Source organism: Poecilia formosa, unplaced genomic scaffold, assembly GCF_000485575.1.
Source record: "Poecilia formosa unplaced genomic scaffold, Poecilia_formosa-5.1.2 Scaffold374, whole genome shotgun sequence".
In the NCBI taxonomy this organism is placed as follows: Eukaryota; Metazoa; Chordata; class Actinopteri; order Cyprinodontiformes; family Poeciliidae; genus Poecilia; species Poecilia formosa.
The window spans coordinates 562,238-571,117 of record NW_006800313.1 but is presented as its reverse complement, the minus strand read 5'-3'; the positions used below and the strand labels follow the sequence as shown (position 1 = coordinate 571,117).

Sequence of the window (8,880 nt, the reverse complement as noted above, 5' to 3'; positions counted from 1 at the left end):
GGCTCCAACGACTCGTCTCTCACCAGTCCTCCCAGTAGATCTCACTGGTTTATTGTTCCTAGTTGAATCTGGTCTTTTCCATCCAACCAGTGGATCCATTTTACTGTTTTTAGACCTGATTATAATGTGATGAGTTCAGAATCTGGATTTTGTCCTGTTAATGTCATTCATTAGTAAATAAGATTCTGTAGTTTTGTAGTTTTCTCCTGCATTGTTTCACTGTAATTTAGGTTTTTCACTACTTTAATCTTATTTTCTTCCGCATTTGAATGTTTCTATTTCTGTTTAAACAAGATTTCTAACTGAACGAGGCAGAAAATCTGAGCAGGTCGGTTAGTTTCTGTTTAGAGAAACTACGTTTCCCATCAGCCTTTGTGACTTCCTGCAGAGGCTCATGGGAACTGTAGTCAAAGTCCTGACTACAGCAGCATTTAAAACAGAAATACTGAAGGTTTTCTGACTTTCTTCTAGTTTTCTTTCGCTCTAAAATCTTTCTGAACTGTTAATATTTATTCAGATGAATCAAACTTTGATTGCTAACGTCGAAGAAGTCACGTGACTGTCTGTGAAAATAGAAACTGAAATTAACTTTTTTCCTTCTTCATATCAGCCTCCATGTTGAGTTCAGGATGGAAATAACGGTCTGACTTGTTAACAGAGGTAAGTGTTGCCGCTCCGGGTCCCTCCGTGTCTCTCTGGAGCCTTTCCAACTGATGAACCCACCGAGGCTTCCCGGGGCCTCGGCCACCTTGGTCTGGGTCGCTCGGCTCTCATGGGGTGGGTTCCCCGCAGCTGAAGACCGCAGTGAAGTTAGTTTCAAGTTGGATATAAGATAGTCGAGCTCCGCGGAGTAAGCGGCGTTTAGCTCATCATTGATCCGATTTATGAACGCTTATTTCGGCCAGCCGTTTTCTACCGCTCCCTCTTCAAGCTCTCGTTGGTTCACTTAGGGACCATCAACAAATTTCCTTGCTACCAACAGACACAACAAAGTGTTAATTCATGCTGTTCAGGGCCGTGCAGAGACCACTAAAGGGGCAGGTGCTCAAAAAAAAGGGGCTATTCCATTCTAGGACAGAATATTAAAGTCACTCAGCTTTCAGAGTTTAATTACAAAATTGTGAGATGTACAATCAAAGCTAAGGAAAATCTATTTATAGAACATACAACTATGCATATGCAAGATATTTTATTAGTAATTTCTTTCTGCAGATCTATTTCGTTAAAGGAAAGTATTGCAATATTCAAACCCGCAATTTAGCAAGATATGTAAATCAGAGCTAGACCACCAGACATATTTTGTCTTTACAGAATTACACTATTAAAATATAAACAAGGGCACAATGCAACCTTCTAGTGAACTGTAATCTATAAAAAAAGAGCTGCCTGTTTGCTACACTTGCAGTGGAAATAAAGATGGTCCATTCAGGAAAGCAGAGCTGCATCAAACTTTAACGTGGAACTGCAGAAAAAAGAAAGAAAAAACAAAAGAAAAAATTTAATGCATGTCACCATGAGAAAAGCCTACTGAGTTTAGCTTAAAAAACTTCTCATGACATCATGGGCAGGGCCCAAAATCGCAACAGTATATTTCTGATGGGTGCAAATAAAAGTTTATGTTTGGCAAATAACTTAAGTTCACGAGAAAAAAATGAGTTATTTAATTTAGAAAAAAGTTATTTAAACAAAACATTTTGTTTTTAGAAAAGAAATCATTACAATTCCAAAAGTTTTGATTACAATTTTTTTTACTTAACTGAGGTCAATTGAATAATTGGGGGAAAAAAATTTTTTTACGTCATACTCTGCAAACCAGACCATAAACTTATAGTCTGGGTTGAGTTTTTTCACCTTCATTAATGACACACTTTTATTACATACATTATATCTATCATGGTAATTCAGGGTGTTATTTAATTCTAAATGAATATCCTTGTTGGACTTTTATTTAAGTGCTATTCTCCTTCAAGATACATTTACCCAACGCTGGAATAAATGCCATGTACATTATGCAGCAAAGCAAGTTATGAGACATATGTCCATTATGGAGATGATCGGTTTTGGACGGGCGATGTGCCCCTATTGCATAAGTGATACTGAAGAATGACTGATATTAATTTTTTTTTTTTTAATTCACCAAAAACGGTTCTGTAATCTGGAACGTTCGCTACGTTGAGCTCCAGTTAGCCGCCTTATCTCACTACGCGAGGGGCAACTGCATCACGGGCAAAAGGTCAACGTTAATAAGGTTAGGGTGGGGCGGGGGGCTTATTATGTTGTACAAAAGAAAAAACACAAATAATTTTAGTACATGTTATTATGTGTCAGAAGAGGGCTTAGAAAATAATACAAAAAAGAAAAAAAACAAAACAAAACATTTGACCAAAAGGGCACTTGGGGGCAAGGAGCAAAAGGGGCAGGTGCTCAAGCCCCCCCAACCCCCTCTGCACATGCCTGATGCTGTTACACGAGACACATTATTCTCTATTAAATTTTTAAGTAATGTTCAATATTTTAAGTAATTTTAATATTAAATAATGTTTTCTTCAATATTTTCCAAGTCATGTGACATTGACTCAAAATCAGTGTGAAATTGTGCCTCATCTATACAGTCTGGAAGAACTCATTTTTATTCAATTATAGCCCTTTTATTTTTTAGCTATATTTTTAGTCAAAATTTAGTATTTAAATTTATTTCAGTCAACGAAGCTGAAGTTGGTTTCTGATTGCAGCTTCCTATTAAGGAAATGGCTAAAGGGCGAGTCCACCAAATGTTTTGTTACCTTCAGCATCTTTAATTTACTCTAGTTTTAAAACTACAACACATAGACTCTTTAAACCTGGACTAGATTACTGTTAACTAAATAGAATAGCTAAAACCAAGCTTGCGATTTGTGAAACATTTACCTGCCTTGTGAAACTTCAATAAAGGGCGATTTTGGCCCGTTTTTGCATCTGGACCACATTAAAATTGCTCCAATTCCAAAAATACAAAACCAAGAAGAGCATCAGCGTTCTTGCAGCAGGGACGCTCTCTGTGAATCCTCTGCTGCTTAACCTAAAAACCAGAACAAAAACTTTTGTAAACGAGTTTCCCTGTGTTGTAGTTCATCCATTTTCTCCACCCAGGTCTGTTTCCCAGTTTACCAGACCTCCCCTTCTGCTGGTTCCAGTAGAAATGGTGATCTGGTGTCAGAGGTGATCAGCCTCTCTGTTTGTTCTGAGAGGAAGATGATGATGATGATGATGGTATTGATCCTCCTGCTCGGTAAGATCGCCTTCCTCTCTGCTTCTCTGCCTCTCCAGTCTCTCTGGAAGCTGCTGATCAGCCTCAGAACTTCTTGGTTCTGGTCCGTTCTTCTCTCTAACGGACCCCTGGTGACCTCAGCTGGTCGTTGGTTCTGGATCAGAACCTGTGGTTCTGATTCCAGCTACTGGTCTCTCTCCAGTCCTCCCAGTACATCTCACTGGTTTTATTCTGGTCTCTTCCATCCAACCAGTGGCTCCACTTTGCCGTTTCCTGTCTGGATTTAATTTCTTCTGGGATTTCCCTTAGGTTGTCCTCTTGCTGGGCCTTTCTCTTTGGCTTTGTGCTGATCCACTTTCCCCCAGTAGATGTTAACACCAGTAGTCTTTTTCTACCTGGGATCCCACCTTTATTAATTGATCCATGGATGTGACTGTGCCCCTCAAACAGCCTGCTATTTTCGGGTTGCAATTGTTTAAAATCCTCCTCACAAGCTCTGCCTCACTGATGTCCGGCTTCCATCTTAGACACAGAGCTCGATACTCAAAGGCAAAGTCTCTCAGACATTGTTCTGGCAACTGGACCATGTCTCTTAACTTCTCTTCTACCTCTGAAAGGTAGTCTGGAGGTAAAAAAGCAGCACAAAAGGCGTTCTTAAATTCAAGCCAGTTGTGTATCTTGTTTTTAGCCATACTCCATTACTAATAATGCATGCGATTTCCTGCGATAGATGCACTTTATTTTCAAAAGAACACAACACTGGAACTGAAACTAAATAAACACTCCCCGACTGGGAGCTTAACGCTGAATGTGACAGGTAGCCAATCAGAAAGCGCGGATTCTCGGTTTTGAAAATGGCCCGACAACTTGCGTAATGTGCGCTGAACATTACACTAAGGAAATGAGGAAGGGAGGGTCAGTGCAGAGCACCGGAGCCGAGCCTTTTTTCATTCAGTGTCAACAGAAAGAAAAAAAAGGCAGGAAGAGACGATAAACCCGATAATTAAAATGAGGTCGATAGGTTTAAGTTATCGTGCGATTAATTGATTTATCGTTTATTACGACAGGCCTAAGTACAGCCAACAGTGACACTATGGAGGACCAAAACTGACGAAATAAAACCATAAATATTAAGTTTTTCTTTTTCCTTACACGAGTTTCCATCAAGTAATGTATGCATTTTCTTTTTCATTTCCCCATAACATGCATTTTTGTCAAGAAAAGTAAATATTTTGTTTTGTCTTTTCCTTATGCAAGCCCTAGTTCTTGTCATTGCCTCCTCTCCTGTTTTTACTTTTCCGTGTGCATAATTATGCTAATGAGGAGAGCTGCCTTCTATGTCTACTATTGGCCAATAGAGCTTTGGCACCAATGTCCCTGCGTCAGACATTGTGGGGCGTTTATGTGCAGTCACTCAGTGCCATCTTTACAGGCCACAGTCCAAAACAAACTTTATCCCGGTGGTTTTATTGTGTTACCGACTGCAGTGAAGTTAGTTTTGAGTTGGATATTGGATTTTCCAATGTCCCTCGAACAAGCGGCGTTTAGCTCAAGGTTGATCTGATTTATGAACGATAATTTCGGTCAGCCTCAGCTCCACTACTTTTGCATATTTGAGTTTGTCTTTGTTTTGGCACCTCAGCATTTCAATATGCACTCATTCAACACATCCAAGCATTTGCATTACACCACTGATACTGACATCCACTATCCATTGTTGTTTTTGTTGATAAATATTCCTTTTTATGCACTTTAACCCCTGCATGGTCTCCCGTTTTGTTATGACTTTGAGCCAGTCCTAACATACCACATCACTCCAATTTTACAGCAGCTTCACAGAATTCAATTTAAAATCCTGTTTCCTTTCAAGGCTGTTCATAACCTTTCCCCTTCTTATCCAGCTGATCTTCTGCATATCGCCACCCGTTCACATTCCCTTCGTTCTTCCTCTTCATCCTCAGTGAGCTTCTTGTCCGTCTCGGCACTTTGGGGAAAAGAGCCTTCTCTTACTGGAACGCTCTTCCTCCTGACATCTGTAATATTGACTCTCTTTTGACCTTCAGAGCTCAAAACTCATCTGTTCAAGTTCCTTCTCACTTAAATTTTTTAGCTATTTTGTGTCTTGTAGCCATTTCTTTACTGTTTAATTTGTGTCTTTGATGTTGTAAAGTGTCCTTGGGTGTTTTGAAAGGCACTGTCGAATTAAATGCATCATTATTAAAAAATCCTGTAATTTTGAAAGGCCTGTGGAAATGCCATGTTAGCATTTCCACAGGCCTTTCAAAATTGTAATGCAAGGTTTTCCTGTGAAACAGATCTCTTCCAGTTTCTATGGAGACTAATCCAACCTGGCAACGTATTGGAAAATACGTTGCCAGGTTCACAAATAATTTATTTAACTTTACAGTATTCACATTAAAGACTACCAAGACAAAATATTATTAAAAAAGAACTAAATTATTCTACTATACACTCAGCGCCTTGTGAAAGTATTCACCCCTTTGAACTTTTCAACCTTTTGCTGATTTTCAGGCTTCAAACATAAAGATATAAAATTGTTATTTTGTGAAGAATCAACAAGCCCAACCTACTTTGAGTTTTAGCATTGGACAACCGATCTGACTGGCTGAGCTTACCTTAAGCTCTCACGCTATTGGCTGAGGTTACCTTAAGCTCTCACGCTATTGGCTGAGGTTACCTTAAGCTCTCACGCTATTGGCTGAGGTTACCTGAAGCTCTCACGCTATTGGCTGAGGTTACCTGAAGCTCTCACGCTATTGGCTGAGGTTACCTGAAGCTCTCACTCTAATGGCTGCCAAACAGACTGAGAAAAACACATTAATGCTTTTTTAGAGTTTCAACTGTTTCTGTCCTTCAGTTTTTTAATGTTTATTTTAATACACATTTATCAGTTTTTTATGACATATTGCTTAATGTTAGTTACATGAACAGAAGAGTTCATGAAACTCATGAACAGATATCATTGCTGCCCAATAACAGTTCAGCATCACTGTTTAGCAGACAGACTGAAATCCTTCATCACTGGTGAATAATTGATCACTATTTCTACACACTAAACCCTCATCTTGTGTCCTCAGTTTCCCAGCATGCACTGGGCGGAGTGGTGGAGGTTAATGAGGGGACGGAGTCTGTCCTGCTGCCCTGCATTGACTCTGGTACTCCACCTGAAGACCCGTTACTCATCTGGACTCGCAGTGATCTCAGTCCTAACTCTGTCCACCTACGGAGAGAAAACGGTGACGATCTTAAAAACCAGAACCAGCGTTTCAGAGAACGGACCTCCATGAATCCTGACGCTCTGGATACTGGAAACTTCAGCCTGACTCTGAGGAAACCTGAGCAGGATGATGGAGGAAACTACAGCTGCAGCATCTCTGATGGAATAGAAGAACGGACAGTGAAACACATTCATCTGAAGGTCAAAGGTCAGTTAAACAAGCAGCACTCCCTATTTTAAAGTTCTGAAAAAGTTGAAAATCCGGCAGAAATTCTACACTAATCGACTCAGAAATACTTTGTAGAGAGTCAGTTGAAACGAAAGACGCCATGTTTACACATAGAAACTAAGCTCCGCGAGGCTTTGTTTGTGAGACATGTAGCCACGTGGGACTGTCGAGGTGCGTTTCTGGGCGGAGCTTGGAAAGATCCATGGCAATCAATCATCCAGGTTCAGGGCTGTGATGGAGGAAACAAGAGAGCGGGCATTTTGAAGTTGGGCAGTTTAACAGCTTTTATGCTGTTTAACACCTGGGAATAATTTGAGCTTTTGACGTTGTTTTTTTCGTGCTGCATGTTTTTGTAGTCACTGCGCTAAACGATGCCTCCAAACAGATTTCTATCTCAGGAACCATAAAAGGTTTGGATTTCATTCACCCACCGTTTCTATCAGAAGGAAAGGGGAACGTTTCTGTCCTTTTCACATTTTAGTTTTTACATCAGTTTTTTTTTTTTTTTACATTGCATGGGATATATTACTGTAACCAGCATGCTAGTGGTAGCCTAGATGCTATCATTAGTATTTTAGCTAGTTTCAGCTAATTTTAACTTTTACCTGGGTTTTTCACACTGCATTTCTTACCTTTCTGCGAGTCTTCAGCAGGCGGCTTCAAATGCTTTTGCCATTTTCACCAAAAGCTTTCAGCATTTACACTTTCATAGGAAATGCACACTTTCTAGTTTGTTTGTGTTTCTCATCTCCAGCCTCCACAGAACCAAAAGGTTTTGTAGATCTGCTACGTATAGATCAAACCCTCTGATGCATCAATAACTGTCACATGAACCTCTGATGGATCAAAGTTTATGATGTTGATTATTAAATAAATGATTTTTATCCTGCAGACAGAAACTGAATGACATCAATCCAGAATAGTGATCCAAACTGTTTCTGCTCATTTTGTTCTTTATTTCCTCTCAGTTGGTCAGCAGGAGGTCGAGGTCATTGAAGGGTCAGGTTCTGTCGTCCTGCCCTGCAGAACATCAGCTGACCTTCCTGAGGGGACGTCAGTGGAGTGGACCCGGCCAGAACCAGAATTCATGATGGTTCACTCAAGCAGCAACCAAAGAAACCAGGATGGTTTTTACAGCTGTCGAACAGAAATGAGCAAAGACTTCCTGAGGACCGGAGACGTCAGCCTGACCCTGAGGAACCCCAGAGACGGAGACGGTGGACGCTACGTCTGCACCGTCCACAGAGACCAGGACGTCCTGAGAGACACTGTGGTTCTGAAATATGTACAGAAAGGTCAGAGCATCAGGTTAGACCTGCTGATAAAGGTCAAAGGTCAGAGTGAGGTCAATGTTTCTCTGTTTTTCCACAGAACCGTTTCCATCCTCGGCCACAGCTCTGCTGGTTCTGCTGGTTCTGGTTCTCATCATCTCTGCGGGCGTTTTCTATCATTTTAAAGATTATTTCCTGCCAGGTGAGTCTGAATGTTTCTGACACAGAATGTTAGAGATCTTGTGACCTGTCCTGGGGGTCAGAGGTCAACTGTTCCTCTTGTCATATCAATCAATCAATCAATCAAATTTTATTTGTATAGCACATTTCAGCAGCAAGGCATTTCAAAGTGCTTTATATAATTAAAATAAAAACAGCATGTGACATTGAATAAACAGTGAGAAAGAGAAAGACATTTTGAAAAAGATTAAAAAAGACAAAAACATTAAAACCCGAACCCCCTTTTAGGACTTCAGTTAAATGTTGTTTAACTGGGACTTTAGTTAAACGTCATTTAACAAGGATTCTCACACCCCTAGATATAGATTCGTTGAACTGGGACATTTTCCGGGGGGGGAAGTTCAGATCTTTCAGTTCATTCATGTTCAGATCAAATGCAGTGAAGTTATAAACCAGAACCAGCAGCGTCTCTCTGCTCTCTGGATCTTTTCTGATCTCTGGTTCTTGGTGACTGTTGGACTCCAGACGACTGAACTACAAACTGAAAGCTGGACGTCCAGAACCAGGAAGGAGGATCCATATGAGAGCAGATAGATCGCCATGACAACACAGTCTGACCTCTGACCCTCTCTGGAGCAGCTTTAGCTTTTTAATCCTCAGAATATTCAGCAACAGGTTTTATTCCAGATTCAGTTTTATGGATAAAATATTTTAT

The 8,880-nt window shown here is 40.3% G+C and overlaps 1 protein-coding gene across 1 annotated transcript; it reads left to right on the top strand.

Moving 5' to 3' along the window:
• The first annotated feature begins 6 nt into the window (after positions 1-6).
• LOC103154133 (junctional adhesion molecule-like) lies at positions 7-8,265 on the top strand. Its single transcript, XM_007575315.2, has 5 exons — positions 7-660; positions 3,130-3,268; positions 6,346-6,693; positions 7,683-8,009; positions 8,086-8,265. The coding sequence occupies exons 2-5, from the start codon at positions 3,232-3,234 to the stop codon at positions 8,205-8,207; spliced, it is 834 nt and encodes a 277-aa protein (XP_007575377.1). The 5' UTR covers positions 7-660; positions 3,130-3,231; the 3' UTR covers positions 8,208-8,265.
• The last annotated feature ends 615 nt before the right edge of the window (positions 8,266-8,880 follow it).

Bases quoted from the DNA above. Each gene is read 5' to 3' on its own strand.
- LOC103154133 (XM_007575315.2), top strand. From the start codon at position 3,232: ATGATGATGATGATGATGGTATTGATCCTCCTGCTCG. The intron at 3,269-6,345 runs GTAAGATCGCCT...TTGTGTCCTCAG, and splicing joins GGTATTGATCCTCCTGCTCG to TTTCCCAGCATGCACTGGGC. The intron at 8,010-8,085 runs GTCAGAGCATCA...GTTTTTCCACAG, and splicing joins TCTGAAATATGTACAGAAAG to AACCGTTTCCATCCTCGGCC.